We start from the raw sequence: 24,360 nt of genomic DNA, 5'->3' as shown, positions 1-24,360 counted from the left end.
GTATCTTGAAGTTGTAACCTCCTTTTCTATGAAAATAAAAGGTACTAGAGTAAATCTTTCGGGTCTAAAATTCTAAGGTTTATACATGGGTAACTTCTGACTGGAGTTTAAATTTATATTTTACTAGATGCAAGTGAGCTGTAGTTGGGGGACTGGTTTCCACAAAGGAGGCAGGTTTCTCCAGGTATTTCAGAGGCTATGTCAAACTTCTAAGAAATTAGGACTCTCTCTCTATCTCTGTCTACAAAGACTATATTCCTACCTCAAACTCTTGATTATTATAAAATTAGCTGTGGCATACCTGCTTCCCTGGTCTACCTCAGCCTGAAGTGACTGCTACAGAAGGCTTAAGAGCACTTATCAAGATGTATCAGCTAATGATGAGAGAGGGAGGAGTAAAGATGAGTATGAAGCTAACGTTGGCCAAAGAGGTTTCAGCAGCATTTATAGACAAGAAATTTACAAGAACTTAAAATTTTGTACTCTGCATGATATGTGGCTTATAACTCACAGATAAACATTGAAAAAATACATAATAAAATTTGGACTCAAATGTTAAATCTAAGTTTAGAATTTTTAACTTCTCTCATTGATCCAAGAGCATCCTGCAAGGAAGAATGTTTCAAATAACAAAAATGAGATTACACTCCTTGTGACAAGCAAAAGCCTATTCAAAGGTACAGACAACAGAACACACGCATTTATAGGAGTCTAAGATTCAGTAGTGTCATGGTAGAATCATACTACACATGTCTTGCTCCTTTCCTTCCCAGAAGAGATTTCACACAAGTGAAAAGTTAAATGAACATCAGAAGTATCCCTGATGTGGAAAATAAGCCATAACAGGACAAATAAAGACTGAGGCATTTATGTGGATGCAAAAGTGGAGTTAAGCTTTAATGGCTGCAGGGATGGTTATGTCTGTGTATACGTGTGGGGATGTTATGTCTGTGTATGTGTATATATGTGTATACGTGTGGAGATGGTTATGTCTGTGTATATGTCTGGGGATACGTGTGTCTGCATGCCGGCTACTGCACAAACATGGTTTGAGCTGTGGTATGTTTGGGGGCTAGTATTACATTTATGAGGCTTTATATCTTTATTTTTAAAATAGTTAATAGTAGATCTAGCTGTCATTTTCTCCTGTGCTGGATATTTCCCCCACTGAATAGTTAATTCTTGCATTAGTACTTCCAAGTGGGACCTCATAAGAGTAACAGAAGCTGACATGATGGAATAGAGAAATTGGCTAATCTCGACTCGAGCTAAGCAGGGTCAAAGCAAGGGAGAGCAGCAAACTTGTGTGCGGTTTACTCACTCCCTCTCATCACCTCTGTCTATCCTGACACTTTCCAAGTGGTGCCTAGGGAACTAGACCAGGGGTGAAGCAGCACAGATGCAGAGGGAATGTCTTTCTCACTCATAAATTAGTCATCTTCGATGTGAAAACAAAATAATAAGAAATGCGGGAACTGAAACTACATAGAAAGATAGGCAATTTGACTTTAAATATAGAATACTGACTTCAACAGAACCAGCTGAAGTAGAGACAACTTGCTGTGACAGTAGAGAAATAATGTTACTGCTATCTGCTTAAAAGCATAAAACACCTACTGACTAAAGGCAGGGCAATTTTTCAATGATATAAATAAAGACGGTTCAAAATTGCTAAAAAACTGAGGACCCACTGTCTTTAACCAGGCTTTCAGATAAACTACTCCCAGACCAAGAAAATCTTCCAGTAGTATTTTAAACACTAGCTTTTCTATGGTGATAATACTATCTTTTTTGTGTGTGAAAACAGTGAACAGTAGAGAATGATATTTTAATGGCTATACAAATTTCTATTCATGTTTCAAAATGGATGAAGACTTCTTCGAATGTGTCTTATTTTGAAAGATACTGAAAATGTATTCTACTTTTCTTTTTTAGTACTAATAACAATTGCAATTATCTAATCATTTGGGAAATTCTTTGTTTATTGTTCCCACTGGATCAGACTGTGAGTTTCCAGAGAGGGTGGACTTGTCTTATTCACCCCAGCGTACCTACAGTGTTAACATAGTTCTTACCAGACAGTGGGTAACTGACACGCTTCTTTTGAAAGAATAAATAAAATTAAAAACTCCATATAAAGTGAGATAAAGAAAAATCTGAATAAAAAAAGGTTTCAGGGAGGGGAAGAGTCATCCTAAAAGTAAGACAGAATTCTGAGCTATTAGCACTAACCTAAGTCCTTGTCTTAAACCCAAAAGCAAGTAAAAAAAAATTTTTAAATACCTTTTTAAAGATAACATAAGTAATCACCACAACAATTGGAAGCAGTAATGTCTTTGAATATCGCACTGGCGTCTGAAATATAGCAAATTATTCCAAACATTTTTTATTAAAGTTTATACTACTATAAAAGTCTATGTCAAATTGTCACAATGAGATTTCTTAAAGGTAAAAGATATCTTTGTCATTAACAGAATATATATTATCAAGTTTCATATTCTAACATAAGAATCAAAATTATAATGAGTTGCACAAATATATCAAAAATTATAATGATAAAAACTATTAAAGCAAAATTAGCTATGGATATTATTTTTTCCTTTCTCGAGTTTTATTTCCTTTATTTATATAATAGTAAGTTTTAAAATGTGTGTTTATTGATCCCTGGGCCCTAGATTATCATCTCCTGGGCTTTAAGTTTCTATTATTTTCATTTGTGAAACTATAGGACTAACAAGGGAGAAAGACTAAGTAATTACTGTGCTTGCTAAGTCACTTCAGTCGTGTCCGACTCTGTGCGACCCCATAGACAGCAGCCCACCAGGCTCCTCCGTCCATGGGATTTTCCAGGCAAGAGTACTGGAGTGAGGTGCCATTGCCTTCTCCAAAGTAATTACTGTAAGTATAAATAAATACTGAAACAAAAGCAGCAGCTAAATAATTCTCATGAGTTGTGATAGGGAGTGATTTACCACTTAACTACACGATATATTTCTTAAAGGCAGGAACCAAGTTATTTAACTCTTTGTAGTCCTATTACAAACTGCCTCATAGATAATTAATGGTCAATAATTGTTTTTGAATGAATGTATGACTGATTTGACAGGAGAATAATATATGATTACTAGCATATTTACTTGGCAACATTTTATTATAAAATTTTGTAATATTTGAGATATTAAGTGAAAGAAAATTGAATTTTTAAAAAATAAAACAGTAATTTGGGTTTATTTTTCCTGAAGGCTCTCATACCTCCAACTGACCTAGATTATGAAAAGTAACTGAACTGCAATAATAGTAATTGACCATAGGTCACATCCTGTGCACTTGCCCTGGTAGGGGCCACTGTTTACTGATTTTACATGTACGAAACTAGATGAGAATGGCCATATTATTAGCAAAAGTTATCATAAAAAATGATAAGAATAAATAAACTGGGTGTTTCTAAATAAAATTTTTGAGTTTCAGATTAAAGAGAAACTTAAGAGCAAGAACTCATCATACCTGTAGAGGAAAAAAATAAAAGAATCATTCATACCGCTGTTTCCATGAAGTCAAATTCAGGAGCACAGGTGTAAATTAAGGTATCAAAATCTGTATATCTTAAGATTCTGGCGGCAATAAGGTCACTCAGGCGAATCTGGAAGAAAAATTAAAATTATAAAAATAATTATAGTTAATAATAATTGATTTGCTGCAGCAGTAATAATGTCTACAGAGAAGATATATCCATGGTACATGGATGCCCCTTCAAGAAAACAAAAAATACAGTGAACCCCATTATGTGCTGAGTTATGAAAAAAATTGAAAAAAAATAGAAATATCAAGAGAAATGAAAAGGAAAAAGAAGTCAGGAAAAATAAGTAAATAAGATGATAATATAAAGAATGAGCTAAAATCAACATTTGCTGGGCACAAACCACCATGCAGTTGACCATGAAATTTTATGATCAGATCATTTATCAAGAACAAAACATTTCATGTTAACCCCTTTTACCACATATTGTAAATCATTAACAAATTTTCTGTGTGTTGTCATTTTCACAAAGCCTCATACATTAAGGACAATTTTTTGGTGCTTCTTGAATTTTTCAGACATACATTGAAGCCATTAACAACGAAGCTATTCTTCAAGAGAATTACAACAACTATACATACCACTCTGATTTAGTTACTTGGTCTGGAAGGCCTTTAAAATAAATACCATCAACTAAATCCAATGTAGAACTATTTTCTACTGATCATTTATTATTTACTTTGGTGAGACAATTATTTTTACGCTGCATCCTTAGAAGGTAAGAAAAATATCTGGTATGCAAAGCAGTAATTCAAATTACTTTACAAGAACATAAATTATTTATATCAACTTCGATGATTATGGTTTTCAATTACTCATTATTGCATTATCTACCAGTACCAAACATACTTTACAGTTAAACTTTATTTTTCCAATTTAGAGTAGGGCTGGTGACTAATGATAATTTAACCAAGCCACTTTAGTTTCAAGTCTTTCTCACAGTTGTCACATAGAAGTCACTTAAGAATACCAAGGGTGTATGTGTGTGTGTATGTTTTAGGATTTGTAAAGAGTTGAGTGACAATGTAGGGCAAGTCAAGAAAGAAAATCACAGATCAACTTAATAGTAACTTGAGATGCCTAAATAAAGTTTACCATAAAATATACATCCCCTAAAGAATAAAAATTTAAGAATGACAAATAAACCTAATAAACCATAATGCAGAGCTAATAGTAAATGACAAATCCTTATATTTTGAAATTTCATTTACCATTAATAGGGCCAATTGTACTGGATAACGATAGCACTTGTCATTTTAAGAGAGTTAACTATGATAATCCCTTGTTAAGTTTGAAGCAATTTCATCAGCAGACAGGGTTCTAACTGGAGAGTACTTGATATGGTAAATTTCAGGGTAGATTATTGCATGAAACACTCATCTATCTTCTATCCAAACAGAAAGTGCTAAAAATCAAAAGTTAAATTCATGCACTGCTTTCTATTCCCTAAACAAATTAGCTGATAGGAATTTATCTTTGAAAACAGCCATTATTTGAGGCATGAGCCTTAAAACAGACAGAAACACTGTACATTAGGGATGTGGTCCATATATGTTCTAGAAGATGAAAAGATACAGAATTTTTATCATATTCTTTATATAAGAAAAATTTTAAAGATATCAAATCACACCTTTAGTGTCTAATTATAAATAAAACTTTGAGTTCTATACTTCAAAGTTGAGGACAGACTGTTCATATTTACATTTATAATGAATCAATAACTTGCTAAACAAATTATTTGTATTTTAACCAAAATATAACCAACTATTTAACATAATTTTTCCAAGAAGGTTTAGTCACCATTCATTAATGTACTTTTTTCTTAGTGGGCTGAAAAAAATCTACAGGATTTTAGTACTGACTCTGCCAATAACCAGCTTGGGACTTTGAAGAAGGTACTCAGCCTCCATAAAATATAGAGGTTTCATTTTAAAATAGATGGTTTCAAAGTCTTCTCCAACTATGCATTTACAGAACTCTTAATGTTCTGACTAGAAAGTACTTACATGGTCTGAAACACCTAGAATTTTAGATGTCAGAAATTTCAAAATGATTGTTCCAAAAAACCAAGCACTACCTTGAATTACCTAGAAAATAAACAAAATAGATGAAGTCAGAAGACTAAAAAGCTCTTTCTCTTGGAAATTATTAATAACAAACATTCTAATAACAAGTCCTAAGTGAAAGGGAAACACAAACTTGAAGAATTTTTAAATAAAAAAAAAAATTTTTTTTAAATAAGGTAATGAAAATACTAGAAACTAAGGAATGTATGTAATACAGTGATCAGAAGAAAATGCATGTCCTCAAAAACTTTTATCAATAAAATAATGGGGGAGAATGGATACATGTATATGTATGGCAGAGTCCCTTTGCTGTTCCACTGAAACTATCACAACACTCTTAATCAGCTATATCCCAATGCAAAATAAAAAGTTTGTAAAAATTAGAGTAAAAATAAATGAAAAGCCTGACTCAAACATCTAGATAAAAAAAACAACAAAATTAAAAGGAAACACGTGAAAGGAAATACTCAAAAGAAAAATAGTCAATTATATTTACACCTATGTGTATCCATTTTGTTGTCCTTTATTTCTTCTGAATGTTCTAAGATTCTTTCTCTCATCATTTACTTCCTGCTTCAAGGACTTCCATTTAAGGGTTGCTCTGCTAAAAACAAATTCTTAGTTTTCCTTCATCTGAGAATACGTTTTACTTCCTCTTCATTTCAAAAAGACACTTTCACTGTATATGTAAATTATCATTCACAATTCTTTCCAGCATTTTTCAAATGCTGTGCCACATCCTTCTGGCTCCCATAGTTATAGAAAAGAAGTCTGGTGTGATTGAAATCTGTTTGGGCCTAAAGGTAATATCCCATTTCTCCCTGTTTTCAAAACTTTTTTTTTGCCTTTAGTTTGCAGCAGTTTATGATTGTGCCTTAACATGGATTTTGTTAGCTTTATCCTACTTTGGATTCACTCAGTTTCATGACATATATACATATATACATACACATACACATGCATATGGCTACTTTTGGGTTGCTAATCTTTTCTTTTGTATTTTAGATCCATGGAGTCATTTTTAGTATATATGGAATTTAAAAATCTATGTTCATGAGTAAAGCGAAGTTGAAAGTGAAGTTGCTCAGTCGTGTCTAATTCTTTGCGACCCCATAGACTATAGCCTACCAGGTTCCTCTGTCCATGGGATTTTCAGGCAAGAACACTGGAGTGGGTTGCCATTTCCTTCTCCAGGAGATCTTCCCAACCCAGCCCAGGTCTCCCTGAGTGTTCATGAGTAAACCTAGGCTTAACCATACTGTTCATGCCTGACCTTCAGTTCAGTTCAGTAGCTCAGTCGTGTCCGACTCTTTGTGATCCCATGAATCGCAGCACACCAGGCCTCCCTGTACATCACCAACTCCCAGAGTTCACTCAAACTCATGTCCATCGAGTCGGTGATGCCATCCAGCCATCTCATCCTCTGTCGTCCCCTTCTCCTCCTGCCCCCAATGCCTCCCAGCATCAGAGTCTTTTCCAATGAGTCAATTCTTCGCATGAGGTGGCCAAAGTATTGGCGTTTCAGCTTTAGCATCAGTCCTTCCAATGAACACCCAGGACTGATCTCCTTCAGAATGGACTGGTTGGATCTCCTTGCAGTCCAAGGGACTCTCAAGAGTCTTCTCCAACACCACAGTTCAAAAGCATCAATTCTTCGGTGCTCAGCTTTCTTCACAGTCCAACTCTCACATCCATACATGACCACTGGAAAAACCACAGCCTTGACTAGACGGACCTTTGTTGGCAAAGTAATACCTCTACTTTTCAATATGCTATCTATGTTGGTCACAACTTTCCTTCCAAGGAGTAAGCGTCTTTTAATTTCATGGCTGTAATCACCATCTGCAGTGATTTTGGAACCCAAAAAATAAAATCTGACACTGTTTTCACTGTTTCCCCATCTATTTCCCATGAAGTGATGGGACAAGATGCCATGATCTTAGTTTCCTGAATGTTGAGCTTTAGATTACCAATAAAATTTTGTTTTCCTTTTTGTAAGGATTTACATTCCTTATGATACACACAGAGTTCCCCTTGGGTTTTGAGTAAATTTCAGCATAAGCTCAATTCAATATTTACATTGCAACTAAAAACTGAGGTCTCCCATTAAGCACTGAGTTTGTTCCTATTGAGGAAAACTGTAAGTGAATTACTTAGGCCTAAAAGTACTTGTTTAGGCTTTATGTCATAAATACTTATCTTTGCTAAAGATACACAGAAGCGAAAAATAGAGAATACCTAGTACCTAGCAAGGGGAAAAAGAGTCTTTCTTCCAACTTACCATATGATGGTAAAGAATATTAAAATTAGGGTTTGATCACTCATAAGTGACAATTTTCCTATACATTGTTTTACTATCATTCAATTCAAAAACATAAGGATTTCCTTGTTTTCAAATTTCCCAATTATGACAGAATAAGATATGCAACATAATCTTTATTCCACAGGCATGTAAGAATTACTTCGAGTAATAAAATAGATGTTTTCGTAAAAAAAAAAAAAGTGTCAGTTCAAAACAGTTTTGCCTTTTCTTTTACTCTTTTCAAAAAAAATTAGCCATATAGCTGTTTAGATGACTATGGTGGTTCATTTCTCCCTTTTGCAAGAGATTGGTGGTATTAATTATATCAGTTTAAAAACATACATATAAGCTGTATGTTTTCCAAAATCACGGCAGATGGTGACTGCAGCCATGAAATTAAAAGACGCTTACTCCTTGGAAGGAAAGTTATGACCAACCTAGATAGCATATTCAAAAGCAGAGACATTACTTTGCCAACAAAAGTCCGTCTAGTCAAGGCTATGGTTTTTCCTGTGGTCATGGATGGATGTGAGAGTTGGACTGTGAAGAAGGCTGAGAACCGAAGAATTGATGCTTTTGAACTGTGGTGTTGGAGAAGACTCTTGAGAGTCCCTTGGACTGCAGGAGATCCAACCAGTCCATCCTAAAGGAGATCAGCCCTGGATGTTCTTTGGAAGGAATGATGCTAAAGCTGAAACTCCAATACTTTGGCTACCTCATGCGAAGATTTGACTCATTGGAAAAGACTGTGATGCTGGGAGGGATTGGGGGCAGGAGGAGAAGGGGACGACAGAGGATGAGATGGCTGGATGGCATCATTGACTAGATGGATATGAGACTGAGTGAACTCCGGGAGTTGGTGATAGACAGGGAGGCCTGGCATGCTGCGATTCATGGGGTCGCAAAGAGTCGGACATGACTGAGCCACTGAACTGAACTGAACTGAAGCTGAATATTCATAATATCTTAACTTTTCCCTCATTCAGAGTTTTATTTCTTTGAAATTCTTGAGTTGAAAGCTTTTTATTCTTTCTGATCTAAAATTGGAAATATACAAGACAATAAACTTTCCTCTGAGCACAATGTTGGCAGAATTCCCTAAATATCCACAGGCACTGCTGACTTGCTGTCATTTTACAATAATTTGTAATTAAAACTTTGCTTTTCTTTTGAGTTCAATTATTAAATAAAAATCTTTAAATTTTCTTTTGATTTCTTGGTTTAATCTCTTAAAAAACAGGCATTGCCAATTTTTCTAAAATAAAATAAACTCATATATCACACATTAGAAAAGTAATGTGATTCAATAACTTAAGTACATTTTCATCATGGTTGTGGAAGAATGCTTCCAGTAATGAAAAACTGGCAACTCATCCCATTTTGTTTATTTGTATTCTGAGTAGATATTTACCTTATATTTTCCAGTTTTACCGTAACAATATATAATATGTAATCACACAGTTCTTCTATATGGCAGATTTTATTTTTTAGAAAGAGTACATTAAAGACCCAGAGTAAAAGAATGTTATCTGCCTGATATTATAAGAATTAAGTCATTGCAACACCTACCTAATAAAATACTTACTTTACTTTGTAACATAACACACAAGTACAAAGGTGACCTGGGCCACTCATGTGTACATTTGGGAACAAGTGAAACAAAGATCAGGTAATGGCTGAGTTGAAATTACAAAGGAACTGTGAGATTGTAAGGAAAATATTAAAAAGACAAAGATAATAAGAATCTAAAGATGGAAGATGAAGGAAAGATTGATGATGAATAAATGCAGAAAAAACAAACATGGACAGCAGGGACAGAACTACAGATTGAGTTATGTTGAAGAGAAGGTTACTAAATCTAAAGAAAAAAAAAAACTCAAAGCAAATAGAAAAAAAAAATTAAAAGCAAGGTAGTAGGGGTATAGCAGAATGAAAAGTAAAGAAGAAAGGCCTGAGAGTAGTGCTGAAATAAATGAACTAACTTCTTGAAAAGGACTTGCAGATGTTGCTAAGGACTATTTCCCACCTTGTGAAAGTAGCTTAATATTTATTAACTATAAATCATTCAATTCTTAAAGTCCATTATTTGTATTCAGTTTATAGAAATAAAGAAGGATTTGAAGAAATTGTGGTAAAAATGTTGAACCTTACCCAAAAGTGGAGTTCAGATACTCCAAATCTTTGAATTTTATTTCTCTTTAGAATTATCACCTAAAATGCATATGATATAAAATAAAATAATTAAATAAAATTAACATTTATATTTTATATGAATGATACATTTCAAAAATCATGCAGCCAACCCCTTCTACCTTGGTTATCACCAGACATTTTCCTTCATTGTTGATTTTTCTGAATTTGAACATGGAAAATTTTGGGGGGTGTAAGAGCCAAATGCTTTCTGTGCCAAAAAGTTGACTCTAGGATCAAGTTAATTCCTCACTGAGTTACTTGGGATGTTTTATGTACGAAAACTCCTCTGAGGAGGCAGATAGTGTGGGAAAGGTACATTCCATGCAAGTGTACACATAAGTTACCCAGCAAAAGGAGAATTCTTCCTCTCCAAACTCCCACATATTTTAAAATGTTAAAAAATATGTCTAACTGAATTTATAAGAAAGAAAAGGTACTTATCAGGTGCCAAGGAAAGGAGGTGATTTTTAAAAACTAAACCATTAATTAGGAGAGAACCTATGACAGTTTTTAAGGAGGTCTGTAGGCCAGAGTTACAGTGTTACAAATGTGAGCTTATATTAAAAGGGAGGGCAGCAGAATTGACTTGAAGCTATGTAAGGCTAATTAAGACTCGTGCAGACATTTTGAGATCCCAGGGATCCTCAAAATCCCTGGGATCCTTGGTGCTATCAACTAAATATTTATATCCCTGTACAAATCCGTATGTTGAAATGATAATCTCAAATGCAACATATTTAGATGTGGAAACTTTGTGAGGTAATTATATAACATTATGAAAGTGGGAACTTCATAAATGGGCTTAATGTCTTTCTAAGAAGAGACATAACAAAGAAAATCCCTTTCTCCATCATGGGAGGACAAAGCAGATATCCGTCTATACATCAAAAAGAAAGCTCTTACCAAGAACTAAATCAGGTGACATCTTGATCTTGCACATTCCAGCATTTAGAATTGTAAGAAATAGATTTCTACAAAAGCTACCCAGTCTGGTATTTTTATTATAGCAGTCTAAATTGACAAAGATGTACAGGGAGGTATTTGTTTATTCTCAAGTTGGTATTGAAAAATAAAGGCTCCAATGAGAAACAAATCTTAGGCCTGTGTATTATTTAGATCTGGAGGAGAATTTTGTATCATCTATTTGGCCCAAGATGAACCAGATTTCCTGAACTTCCAACAACAGAAAAATATAAATTTAACATATTATACAATGCAAAATTGCTTGTAAATGCAAAATACAAGAAATAAACCAAGTGCCCAGACATAGGACAGTGCTTAAATTATCTATAGAATATGCAGAAGGGAATACTAACTATGAAATTATAAGGAAGGTTGAAGATCTCTATCCAGGAAAGGTTAATAAGTGATACCCAGGATAGGCTGATAAATCAAAAATGCAAAAGACTATAGTATGCTACCTTTCATGTAATTAAGAGGGGTTATGATAAAATATATATGTAATATTTATTAGTGCAAAAAAGAAAAAAGTAAATGGGTAAACTAGAAAACCAATGAGCTATCTCACTTATAAGATACAGGGAGGGGACTTCCCTGGTGAAGTCCCTGTGGTTAAGAATCCATACTGCAATGCATGGGACGCAGGTTCAATTCCTGGTTGGGGAACTAAGATCACACACGCCTCAAAGCAGCTGGGCCCCCTCGCCACAAACGGAGAGTCCGTGTGCCACCATGAAAGATCCCACATGATGCAATGAAGATCCTAGGACCCAACACAGCCAAATAAATAAATACTTTTTTTTAAAAGAAATAGGCAGGACCAAGGTAAAAAGAAAAGTAGAGAGAATGAGGTGGAAAGGAGGAGAGAGAGTGGTATTTTCTGAGTATAAGATGTATATTTCTTATTCCTAGAAACATGGTACTTTTCACCACAAAAATAATTAAAATCAATCAAGAGGGAACTTTTGCTTGTGGTCAAAGTTGGTACAACAGGGAAGAAATTTACTTTCCCATCTTTAACAACTAAAAACAAGCAAAATAAGTAAGAGACTACTATGAACAATTAAATGTCAATGTATTATATCATTAAAAAATGGATCTATTCCTAGAAGCATATAATCTACCAAGACAGAATCATGAAGGAACAAAAACTCTGATCACACCTATAACTAGAAAGGATATTGAATCACATTCAAAAATTTCTCAGAAAAGAAAAGCGGGACCAGTTGGCTTTACTGGTGAATTCTACCAAATATTTCAAGAACTAATGTCAGTCCTTCTCAAATCCTTCCAAAAAACTGAATAGAAAGGAATAATTCCAAACATATTGCATAAGGTCAGCGTGTTTCTGATACCAAAGTTAGACAAGGACACTACAACAAAACGAAACTATAGACCAATATCCCAGATGAACACAGATGCAAAAGTTCTTATCAAAATATTATCAAACCAAATTTAACATCACATTAAAGGATCACACACAATTGTCAAGTGATAATTATCTTTGCAATGCTAGGATGGTTCAACATAACAAGGGATAAAAATCACATAATCATTTCAATCAATGCAGAAAAACATTTGATAAAATCTGACGCCCTTTCATGATAAAAACTCTCAACAAACTAAATGGAAATTATCTCAACATAATTAAGATCTTATTTTAAAATCCCATTGCTAACAACATACTCAATAGTGAAAAACTAAAAGCTTTCCTCTAAGATCAGGAACAAGGAAAATGTAAAATTATCTCTGTTCACAGATGGCATCATCTTAAATGTGGAAGACACTAAAGATTCTATACACACACACAGTGTTAGAACTAATAAGTTCTGCAAAGTAGCAGGGTACAAACTCAATAAAGAAACTATGTTGTATTTCTATACATTAACACTGAGCTATCTAAAAAGGAAATTAAGAAAATAATGCTATTCACAATAGCCTAAAAATTATAAAATAGTAAGGATAAACATAACCAAAGAGGTGAAAGGTTTATACACTGAAAACACTGTTGAAAGAAATTAAAGGAGACACAAATGCAAAGACAGTAGTTGCCTTTCTGTGTCTGATTTATTTCACAGAGTATTATGTCCAGGTCTACCCATGTTGTCACAAATGGTAGAAAATCTTTAGCTACCATTTCCAGTGCCTTTCATAGAGCCAGACTGATATCTAATATTATAATATATTCCTTTCATATGAAGGACCTTCTTTAATATTTCTTTTAGTGTAAAACTTCTGGTCATAAACTCTATTTTGCCTTCATTCTTGAAAGACATGTTTGCTGAATATAGAATTGTAGATATCATTTTTAAGTATTTTAAAGATGTTGCTTGACTGTTTTATTGCTTGTATTTTTTTCTTATGAAAACTCTGACATCCTTACTCTTTGTTCTTCTATATTTAATATGTCTTACTTCTCTTGCTGCTCTTAAGATTTTATCATTGACTTTGAACAAACTGATAATATGCCTTACTATATAGCTTTATGTTTCTTGTACTTGAGATTCATTGAATCATCCAGAAGATCATAATTTTCATCAAATTTGGAAAATTTTTGGTCATGATTTCTTCAAATATTTTTCTAGCTCCTCCCAACTCCACTGATTTAGACATGTACTTTTCATATATAAACTGTAACTGGGGGATTAGAAGATCAGCATTTTGCAATCCTTATTGAATTAATGAATCTGGTACTAAGCACTGGAGGCTGTGATCATAAAAAGAGAGGTACCAGATAGAAGTGCTTTCTGCATAAAGAACAATACTATCGACTTACCAAAGGTATTAAACTTGAACATGTCTAAACTTTAGATTCAAGTATTAATACAGAAGACAAAAGAAGATGTAAAGCTGCCTCATAAGGACTCAGAGAGTTAAATCTAGATCACAGAACCCTTCACATGTTCACTGACCCAGGTTTTCCAACAAATAAATATTCCAGGAAGAATACATGGAGACATATTAGAAGCCTGTAGATTAAAAACAGAAACTTGATAAAATTATAAGGAAAAGCTTGGAGTGATCAAGTGATCTTGACCATAGCCAAGATAGACGCTACTGTTTTAGAGACCCTCTACGTCACGTGGAGGGCTTCTCGAATGGTTAAAAAAGTTCTGGCTTTGAGGTGATGGTATTTTAAGGATGTATAACAGTCCTTAATAACAGTATTATTAATACTTATCAGTATTAGTCAGTATATGAAATATTGGTTTTATAAAGCTTTCTATATCTGCTATATTTTAAAATAAAAAAGGTTTTCATAAAAAGAGGTGGATGAGCAGAATATAACAAGTTCTCTACTCTGTAATGCTGAAAAAGTTTGACAAAATGCTGAAAAGAGCCTGTGTTTTTTGGAGATAGAAAAAGGAGAGCTTACTCACTGTGAGGCAAAAAAAAAAAAAAAAGTATGGGGAGATAAAAATGTTAAAAACCTAAATTTCAAGAATACAATATGGCAGAACCAATACAATATTGTGAAGTTTAAAAAAAAAAAAAGAATATATGTGTGTGTGTGTGTGTGTGTGTGTATGTGTGTGTGTAACTGAGTCACTTTGCTCTACAGCAGAAACTGGCACAACATTGTAAAACAACTATACTTCAACTTTGAAAAGTGAAGGAAAAAACCTTAAATCTCGAAAGATTCAATCAATGCACCATATGTGGAAAAGTGCTGTATTTTTGTATTATCATTTTCTGATCATTGTGGAAAGGGAATATCCCAGGAACATTCCAGTGAAGGAGAACATTCCAGGTACTGGCATATGAACATCAAAAGTGTGACTATAAGGTAATAAAACTGATTTACTGAACCACCATTCCAAATACAACTTCAAATGAGAGTTATTCCATGAAAGTAAGTTACATGAGGAGACTATACACTTATTCTAATTAGGTTGCCATTGCTTAAAACAGTTTGGAAGTCCTCTTTATAAACTTTATAATTCAGAGTTTATTTCCTTGTGGGTGCAAGAAAATCGGTCTTATTACTTTATTGTCACACCATATTTTGATCAAGATCTGTATTACCCAGTCCAATCACCCACCTTAGTCACAAGACTTTGGTCGTTTTCAAAAATCAAATCCACCCTTGAAAGACGCAGATTTGCCAGCATTGAAGATATTCAAAAGAATGTGCCACAGTCTGTGAAGGCAATTCAGAGGAATTCCAAAAATGCTTTGGGCAATGGCAGTGTCACTGCAATAAGTATTTAGCCTACTGAAGTGACTTAGAAGGAAATAAATAATTTTTATCATAAATTATGGCATATTTTAAAAAGTAAGTCATTACTTTATTATTTAAAAAATAGTTACTGGGGTATCGGCTTAAAAAGGTAAACCTTCCTTATATTATTTTTAAAGGATGAGATAGAGAAAAGCATTATCTTGGAAAAACTTCTCATGTGAGTAATAATCCAGAAAGGGCCCTATTTGTTCTTGTTAACTATTGTTGTGCTCAGTCTTGTCCGACTCTTGGTGACTTCATGGACTATAACCCATTAGGCTCCTCTGTCCATGGAATTTTTCAGGCAAGAATACTGGAGCAGGTTGCCATTTCCTACTCCAGGGATCTTCCTGACCCAGGGATTGACCCCACATCTTTTGCATCTCCTGCATCGGCAGGCAGATTCTTCACCACTAGTGCCACTTGAGAAACCCATTTATTCTTTCTCACCTACATTAAATGGTTAAAATTGCTATTTGAAGGTAAAAAAAAAATCTTTATGAGCTTAACAAACACTCACCAATGTTATTATCAGAGATGAAGAATAGTAAGAAGATAAATACATTGGATTTCCAAACATGAATACAAAACAAAGCAAAACTGAAATCTGAAAATTGAAAAAAATACATTTTATAGTTATTAAATAAATATCATAATTCATACTTTGTCTACAAGGATACAGTCATTTCTAATATAAACTTTATTTGCATAGAATATTAATAAATAGATCTTGACCAAGTGATAACAGAATTTCAACACACTGACAGGCTGTAAGTATCTTCAACACCATAAATACTATATAACAGAATTTAATTTTTTTCTCATTTGCAACATGGCACAAAGAAAAAGCAATGGCACCCCACTCCAGTACTCTCGCCTGGAAAATCCCATGGACAGAGGAGCCTGGTAGGCTACAGTCCATGGGGTCGTTAAGAGTCAGACACGACTGAGCGACTTCACTTTCACTTTCCACTTTCATGCATTGGAGAAGGAAACGGCAACCCACTCCAGTGTTCTTGCCTGGAGAGTCCCAGGGACGGGGGAGCCTGGTGGGCTGCCGTCTATGGGGTCGCACAGAGTCGGACACGACTGAAGCGACTTAGTAGTAGTAGTAGTATAAAGAAAAAACTATTATTTCTACTGATTTAATAATGGAGTGATATAAAAAGAAAGACTTAGTTATAAGTATTAGTTTTCTAATCTGAGTTTTGTTAAACTACTTGAGGACTTCTCTCAATAAGGAAGTTTTATTTTACATTCTTATTAAAGATTTTCATTTTTTATTTTCTTAAAGGAGATGTGTTTGGAAACTAATATAAAAACAATAATGGAAAAAATTTACAGTCCTGCAAAGTATTAAAAATCTCTGGCCTCAGAGAGAAAAGGCAGTTTCAAAAGTAGCAACAATAATAATAAAACAAAAAATTTTAAAGTTTCATTGAGTACAAAACATCTGCAGTCTAGTTGAAAGTATAGTTGCTCTAATATGTCATTCAGTTATCCTTCTAATATTATCAACATCATATGTATTAAACACTACCTGAGAGGAGATATATAACACAGTCAGTTCTATTTTATAAACTCTGAAATCTTATTTTAATATATGACTTATAAGTATTTAAAACATTACCATGTTTGCATGAATTATCTTTTGAAACTTGTTTGGCTCAATGTACCCCACAACATACATAGGAAATAATGAGGCTATCTGAAATAAAAACATAAAAAAGCAGAAGTGAAAAAAATGTAGAAAAGCATTTCCCTATTCATTAGCAAAGTAATTGTAAGAGGACAGTCATATTTCTAATAATTAGAGTCAGAATAATGTGAACCAACCTCCTCACTAATGACTAGAACAGCTCGAAAAAATACTAAAACTACCTGTATGAAAGGCTTCCCAGTGACTCAGTGATAAAGAATCCACTTGCCAAGCAGGAGACATGGGTTCAATTCCTGGCTTGGGAAGATACCCTGGAGAAGAAAATGGCAATCCACTCCAGTATTCTTGCCTGGGAAATCACATGGACAGAGGAGCCTGGCAGGCTACAGCCTATTGGGTTGCAAAAGAGTCAGACACGACTTAGCAACTACACAACAACAACCTATAAGGCATAAAAGAATTAGGAAGGTAAGAGCAGAGAAAAGATAGAAATCTACACAGATGAGCATGACATTTTGGATCACGTTTCTTCCAGAGGCATCTGCCAATTCCATCAGCAGCAGATGCCTGCCAGCTGAGAGGCAGTTGAGAGGTTTCTACATACTCAGCAGTCAGGTAATCCCAAGAGTGAGATCCCTGCTAAGTCCTCAAGATTTGGTTGGGACTTTGAAGAGTTATACTGTAAGCGTGAGTGCTCAGTCGCTCAGTCACGTCTCACTCTTTGCAACCCCATGGCCTGCAGCCCCCAGTGTTCCTCTGTCCAGATATTCTCCAGGCAAGGATACTGGAGTGGGTTGCCATTTCCTCCTCCAGGGAATCTTCCCAACACAGGGATTGAACCCATGTCTCCTGTGTCTCTGCATTGGCAGGTGGATTCCTTACCGCTAAGCTACCTGGGAAGCCCCTAGATGAGAAGCAACCAGAAATCAAAGCATCCCTCCAAAATACTGAATCCCATCTTTGAATTATCTCATTCTCTGATTGCAGGAGTATGATTAAAGATTGTTAGTCCCTGTATTTTTTGCCTGCTGGAAGAAAATTTAATTTTCTCTGAAAGAAGTGAATATCATCATAGTCTCAAATTAATTCTATTGAACTCAAATTGTTCATGTACAATGTCCAATGCCATATCAAAACTAATCAGATATAGGAGGAGATATGACATTATCACTAAGACAACATCAACAGATCTAAGAAGAATCTAAATCTAGTTCAGGGGTCAGCAAACTTTTTATGGAAAAAGTCAGATAGTAAATGTATTATGATTTATAGGCCACATACAGACTCAATTGTATATTCTTCTATGTTTTTTAAACAACATTATAAAAATGTAAAAACTATATCTTAGCTCACAAATCACTCAAAAACATGTGTGGTATCATCAGACATAGACTTTATGTTTCACATATGCACAGAAATAATACAGAAGATTGAAAATTCCAGGAGGGTACTGAAAGCCATAAAAAATAAAATAAAAATGTACAACTAGTATTACAATAATCAATAGTAAGAAGTCAAAGATAGGTTTAAAAGCAGGTGAAACGCAAGCAAACAAGTGATAAACTGGAAGAAGGATCAGAAGAAAGTATAAAGTGGCAAAAGGATGAACAACATATGAAAGAACACAAGACATGTAAAACATACAGTGTAAAGATCATACTTTATATCTCAGAAAGGGTTGAGGGATTTATACTTAAAAGACATTGTACCTGAGAAGTTCCCAAAATCTACAGAAAAAAAAAAAAAAATCAAGCCCTGATTCATAAAGTATTACTAACCCCCAGCAAAGGCTAAATTATAACAAATAAAACCTAACCACACTTAGACATGTCGTAGTAAAAACTGCTTATAACCAAAGGTAAAGAGTAAACACTCAAATAGAGTATGAAACTGACTGACTTTAAGACTTACTATAAAGTTTCTGTAATCAAGACATCATGGTACTGGAGAAAAAATAAACAAACTGACCAAAGGAATAAAATAGAAGGTCCCAAAACAGATCCACACAATCAGAGGCAACTGAGCTTTGACAACAGAGCAAAGGTAATTCAGTGGAGAAATGACAGTCTTTTCAGTAAAATGTGCTGGAAGACTTGGACATGCATGTATTAAAAAAAAAAATCTAGATCTATATATTACGTCTTTCAAAACACTGACTCAAATTTATCTTAGATTTAAATGTAGAACACAGACTAAAAAACTTCTAAAAGATAATATAGGAGAAAATCAAGGTGATCTTGTTTAAGGATGAGTTTTTAGATAGACAAGCATAAGCATGATTCATGGGAAAAAACTGATAAAACTGAGCTTCCTTAAAATTAAAAATTCCAGCTCCACAAAAGACACTATAAAAAAAACTAAAAGACAAGCCAGGTATTGTGAGAAAATCATTACATAACTCATATCTAATAAAGGTCTAGCATGTAAATACTAAGAACTCTCAAAACTCAGAAATAAGAAAACAAATAACCCAATTCAAAAATGGGCAAAATATCAGAACAAATACCTAATCAAAGAAGATACGCAGAGGGCAACTAAGCACATATAAGGATGCAAAAGACAATACTACATTAGGGAACTGTAAATCAGAAAAACAAGATACTTCTACACACCTATTAGAGTGGCCAAAATTCAAAACCTTGACACAACTGGCAATTTCTTACAAAATCAGTCTTACCATACAGCCCATCAATCACAATCCTGGGCACTTACCCAACTGAGCTGAAATCTTTTGCCCACTCAAAACCTTCACATGAATTTTTACAGAATCCCAAATCATGTTATTTGGTGACTAGTCACGATCGTTTCAAGAGGTGAATGGATAAACAAACTGTGGTACATTCAGACAATGGAATACTATTCATCGGTGAAAAGAAACAAGCTATCATTTCATGAAAAGACATGGAGGAACCTAAAATACATATGCCTAAGTGAAAGAAGACAGTCTAAAAAAGTGACATGATCTGTGATTCTAACTGTATGACATTTTATTCTGGCTGTATTTTATTTCATTAAAAATTGCAGAGCTCACCTGTGAATTACAATATTAACATTTCTTGTATTTTAGATGACTGCATTCACAATCACAATTATGACTGGACCCAGGAATTCTTTTGTTTGAGCCTTTGAAAAGTCCCATGCAACTTAACATTCAGCAGTGACCAGATTATGGATTTGTTGTAGAAGTAAAACAATGACGGATAATTCATTTAAGAATTCAGAATGGGAGAAAATAATAGCAAATGAAGCAGCTGACAAACAACTAATCTCAAAAATATACAAGCAACTCCTATGGCTCAATTCCAGAAAAATAAATGACCCAATCAAAAAATGGGCCAAAGAACTAAATAGACATTTCTCCAAAGAAGACATACAGATGGCTAACAAACACATGAAAAGAAGCTCAACATCACTCATTATCAGAGAAATGAAAATCAAAACCACCATGAGGTACCATTTCACGCCAGTCAGAATGGCTGTGATCCAAAAGTCTACAAGCAATAAATGCTGGCGAGGGTGTGGAGAAAAGGAAACCCTCTTACACTGTTGGTGGGAATGCAAACTAGTACAGCCACTATGGAGAACAGTGTGGAGATTCCTTAAAAAACTGGAAATAGAACTGCCTTATGACCCAGCAAGCCCACTGCTGGGCATACACACTGAGGAAACCAGAAGGGAAAGAGACACGTGTACCCCACTGTTCATCGCAGCACTGTTTATAATAGCCAGGACATGGAAGCAACCTAGATGTCCATCAGCAGATGAATGGATAAGAAAGCTGTGGTACATATACACAATGGAGTATTACTCAGCCATTAAAAAGAATACATTTGAATCAGTTCTAAAGAGGTGGATGAAACTGGAGCCTATTATACAGAGTGAAGTAAGCCAGAAGGAAAAACACCAATACAGTATACTAACGCATATATATGGAATTTAGAAAGTGAAGTAAGCCAGAAGGAAAAACACCAATACAGTATACTAACGCATATATATGGAATTTAGAAAGATGGTAACAATAACCCGGTGTATGAAACAGCAAAATAGACACTGATGTATAGAACAGTCTTATGGACTCTGTGGGAGAGGGAGAGGGTGGGAAGATTTGGGAGAATGGCATTGAAACATGTAAAATATCATGTAAGAAATGAGTTGCCAGTCCAGGTTTGATGCACGATACTGGATGCTCGGGGCTGGTGCACTGGGACGACCCAGAGGGATGGTATGAGGAGGGAGGAGAGAGGAGGGTTCAGGATGGGGAACACATGTATACCTGTGGCGGATTCATTTCGATATTTGGCAAAACCAATACAATATTGTAAAGTTTAAAAAAAAAAAAAAGAATTCCAAAGAAATTTTTATTTCAAGAAGTACCATTTGGAGATGTTTGATAACTTCCAAGTAACAACCAATTTACCTGAATATAGTTTCCGTGAATTTTGCTTACAACTTAATTGCTTGGAGCTTAAAGTACAGTTTTCTGGAAACGAGGCTATAAATTCAAATCTATCCAATGGATACCAGAGGACCAATGCTATCTTCACCCTAAAGAAACTTACTTGCTGGTGGTGTGGGGAAGAAGGCAAGGACACAAATGTCTCAGCAAACCTCTTTTCAACACATTATCAAGTGCCTCATGGAGCAAGCTCAAGCAAGGCCACAGAACCTCAGAGTCACAGAATGCATAAATTGTTACAGGTTTATTCTATTGATCAACTACCCAGAACTCTATGATTTACCTGATAAAGAATTCAAAATTATTTTTGTGGAAACTCAATGAGCTACAAGAAAACACAGAAACACAATTCAATGAAATTAGGAAAACAGTATATGAACAACATGAGAAGATTAACAAAGAGATAAAAATTATTTTAAAAAGAACCAAATAAATTCTGGAACTGAAGAATTCAATCAATGAAATGAAACATGCAACAGAGTATCAACATCAGAAGAGACCAAACAGCAGACAAAACAGTGAGTTAGATAGGAACTCCTGAAATACTCTATCAGAGGAGAACAAAGAAAAAAACAATGAAAAAACAGTGAAGAAAGCCTACCTGATCTATATGAAAACATCAAATGATCAAACATCAGAATCACTGGAGTTTTATGAGAAGAGAAAGAGAAGAGGTAGAAAGTTTATTTAAAGAAATAACAGTTGAGAACTTCCAAACCTACAAAGAAATCTGGACATTCAAGTTCACAAAGCTAATAAATCACCCGATCACTATGACTCAAAAAGACCTTCCCTAAAGCACACCATGATGAAACTGTCAAAAATCAGAGACAGAGAGAACCCCAAAAGCAGAAAGAGAAAAAAAGAAGTTGCCATTACACTATCAACAAAAGAAATCAAAACAGTACAGTTCAGGAATAAATAATATACATACCAGTGGAACAGACTGAGTGGCCAGAAATAAACCCATGCATATACAGTCAACTAATATTTGACACAGAAACCAAGAATACTTAGGGGGAAAGATAATGTCTTAAATAAATGGTGGCAAGAAAACTGGATATTCTCATAAAATTGGACTTCTATCCACATCATTCACAAAAAATAATTAAAATGAATTTTAAAGACTTAAATATAAAACCAGATGCCACAAAACTTTTAGAAGAAAACCTGGGGAATAAGCTCCCTGACCTCGGTCTTTTCAATGATCTTTTGGATTGTAACACCAAAAACACAAGCAACAAAAGCAAAAATCAACAAGTGAAACTACATCAAACTAAAAAACCTCATGCACACCAAAAAAAAAAAGAAAGAAAAGGCAACCTATGCAATGGGAGAAAATATCTGCAGAGCACATATTAGGTGAAAGATTAATATCCCAAATGCATAAAGAACTCCACAACTCAATAACAAAAAATGATTAAAAATTGGTAGAAGAAAAATGAATATTTTTTGAAAGAAGACATCCAATTGGCCAACAGATACATGAAAAGACACTCAACATCACTGCTGCTGCTGCTGCTAAGTCACTTCAGTCGTGTCCGACTCTGTGCGACCCCATAGACGGCAGCCCACCAGGCTCCGCAGTCCCTGGGATTCTCCAGGCAAGAACACTGGAGTGGGTCACCATTTCCTTCTCCAATGCATGAAAGAGAAAAGTGAAAGTGAAGTTGCTCAGTTTTTTCCAACTCTTAGCGACCCCATGGACTGCAGCCTACCAAGCTCCTCCACCCATGGGATTTTCCAGGCAAGAGTACTGGAGTGGGGTGCCATTGCCTTCTCCTCTCAACATCACTAACTATCAGGAAATGAAATCAAATCCACAATGAGATATCCGCTCACATGTATTAGAATGGCTATAATCAAGAAGACAAAAGAAAACAAATGTTGGTGAGGATGTGGAAGAAAGGGAACACTTGTGCATGCACTGTTGAGTTCAGTTCACTCACTCAGTCGTGTCTGACTCTTTGTGGCCCCATGGACTGCAGCAAGCCAGGATTCCCTGTCCATTACTAAGTCCCAGAGCCTACTCAAACTCATGTCCATCACGTAAGTGATGCCATCCAACCATCCCATCCTCTGTTGTCCCCTTCTCCTCCTGCCTTCAATCTTTCCCAGGATCAAAGTCTTTTCCAATGAGTCGGTTCTTCACATCACGTGGCCAAACTATCGGAGTTTCAGCTTCAGAATCAGTCCTTCCACTGAATATTCAGGACTGATTTCCTTTAGGATTAACTGGTTGTATTGCATGCGCTGTTAGTAGAAATGTAAACTGGTGGAGCCAGTATGGAAAACAGTATGGAGTTTCCTCAAAAAATTTAAAATACAACTACCATATGATCCAGCAATCCCACTTCTGGGTACATATTCCAGAGGAAATGAAAACAGAGTATTGAAGAGATCCCTGCACATCTATATTCACAATAGCCAAGGTATGAAAACAAACTAAGTGTCCATCAATAGATGAATGGATACAAAAGAAGTGTATACACACACACACTATGGAATAATACTCAACCATGAGAAAGAAGGAAATCCTGCCATTTGTGACAACACAGATGGACCTTGAGGGCATTATACTATGTGAGAGAATTCAGATAAAGACTAGGTTGGCCAAAAAGTTTGTTTGGTTTCTGGTAACTTCTCACAGGAAAAAAACCAAACGAACTTTCTGGCCAACTCAACACTTCATATCACCTTATGTGGAATCTAAAAAAGCCAAACTTGTCAAAACAGAGAGTAGAATGTTGATTGGGGGCTTGGGGGTAGGGGAATGAGAGAGATGTTGGACAAAGCGCATAAATTTGCAACTAGAAGATGAATCGCAGAGTCGGACACAACTGAGCGAGACTGAACTGAGAAGATGAGTAAGTCCTGGAGATCTAATGTACTGCAGAGTTATTACAGTCAATACTATACTAGAT

The 24,360-nt window shown here is 35.0% G+C and overlaps 1 protein-coding gene across 2 annotated transcripts in view; it reads right to left on the bottom strand.

The window, feature by feature from the left end:
* DPY19L2 (dpy-19 like 2) overlaps positions 1-24,360 on the bottom strand; it is a 92,569-nt gene that overhangs the window by 29,863 nt on the left and 38,346 nt on the right. The window contains exons 10-15 of one of the 2 annotated variants that reach the window (XM_061414157.1): positions 16,951-17,028; positions 15,841-15,927; positions 10,097-10,156; positions 5,584-5,664; positions 3,539-3,640; positions 2,284-2,355 (exon numbers count right to left, since the gene is read on the bottom strand). In XM_061414157.1, the coding sequence (XP_061270141.1) occupies positions 2,284-2,355; positions 3,539-3,640; positions 5,584-5,664; positions 10,097-10,156; positions 15,841-15,927; positions 16,951-17,028 (480 nt within the window). The remainder of the gene's footprint in view (positions 1-2,283; positions 2,356-3,538; positions 3,641-5,583; positions 5,665-10,096; positions 10,157-15,840; positions 15,928-16,950; positions 17,029-24,360) is intronic. The other variant, XM_061414158.1, reaches the window with a different exon arrangement.

This window comes from Bos javanicus, chromosome 4 (assembly GCF_032452875.1).
Source record: "Bos javanicus breed banteng chromosome 4, ARS-OSU_banteng_1.0, whole genome shotgun sequence".
Classification (NCBI taxonomy): domain Eukaryota; kingdom Metazoa; phylum Chordata; class Mammalia; order Artiodactyla; family Bovidae; genus Bos; species Bos javanicus.
Note: the sequence above shows the minus strand (reverse complement) of the source record. Positions and strands in the feature narration are given on the sequence as shown.